Genomic DNA, 832 nt, shown 5'->3' on the forward strand with positions numbered 1-832 from the left:
CGGGGAGGCCTGTGCCGAAGCCTTGGCGATTCTATTAGGCGTTCCCGAAGGAATTGGCTTGGATTGGCGCTGAGCCGGTCAGCTATGCCGCGTTTGTCCTCACAAAGTTTCGACATGGGAGGAATCGAACCTGTGCCCTCTCGGAGGGTTTAGACACTAGCTCCAGCGCCTTCAAAGAAGGCCTTTCTTAGCCGCGGCCGCGGCCGGCAGCAGGCGCCAGTGCCGCTGGGGCGGCGGTCGGTGCCGGGGCTGGGGCTGCAGGGCGCTCTGCAGGTAGGCAGCGGGAGGTAAAGGTAAAGGTAAAGGTGGGGAAGAGCCTCCACAGGCTTAACTTCCCGGTTTTAACGTCTAGCTTTAGACCATTATTTGATCTGCCCGACGCGCCAAGTGCAGTACCCCCCACTAGTAGTGAATGGGTCCCGGGGAGGCCTGTGCCGAAGCCTTGGCGATTCTAATAGGCGTTCCCGAAGGAATTGGCTTGGATTGGCGCTGAGCCGGTCAGCTATGCCGCGTTTGTCCTCACAAAGTTTCGACATGGGAGGAATCGAACCTGTGCCCTCTCGGAGGGTTTAGACACTAGCTCCAGCGCCTTCAAAGAAGGCCTTTCTTAGCCGCGGCCGCGGCCGGCAGCAGGCGCCAGTGCCGCTGGGGCGGCGGTCGGTGCCGGGGCTGGGGCTGCAGGGCGCTCTGCAGGTAGGCAGCGGGAGGTAAAGGTAAAGGTAAAGGTGGGGAAGAGCCTCCACAGGCTTAACTTCCCGGTTTTAACGTCTAGCTTTAGACCATTATTTGATCTGCCCGACGCGCCAAGTGCAGTACCCCCCCACTAGTAGTG

At 60.3% G+C, this 832-nt stretch overlaps 1 protein-coding gene across 1 annotated transcript in view; it reads right to left on the minus strand.

Moving 5' to 3' along the window:
- Positions 1-607: 607 nt before the first annotated feature.
- Positions 608-832, minus strand: part of CHLNCDRAFT_54016 (hypothetical protein) — a gene marked incomplete at both ends in the record, with an annotated part of 2,181 nt that continues 1,956 nt past the window's right edge. Inside the window, one exon of the mRNA XM_005845092.1 lies at positions 608-687. Coding sequence (XP_005845154.1) covers positions 608-687 — 80 coding nt within the window. The remainder of the gene's footprint in view (positions 688-832) is intronic.

Source organism: Chlorella variabilis, assembly GCF_000147415.1.
Source record: "Chlorella variabilis unplaced genomic scaffold CHLNCscaffold_19, whole genome shotgun sequence".
Taxonomy (NCBI): domain Eukaryota; kingdom Viridiplantae; phylum Chlorophyta; class Trebouxiophyceae; order Chlorellales; family Chlorellaceae; genus Chlorella; species Chlorella variabilis.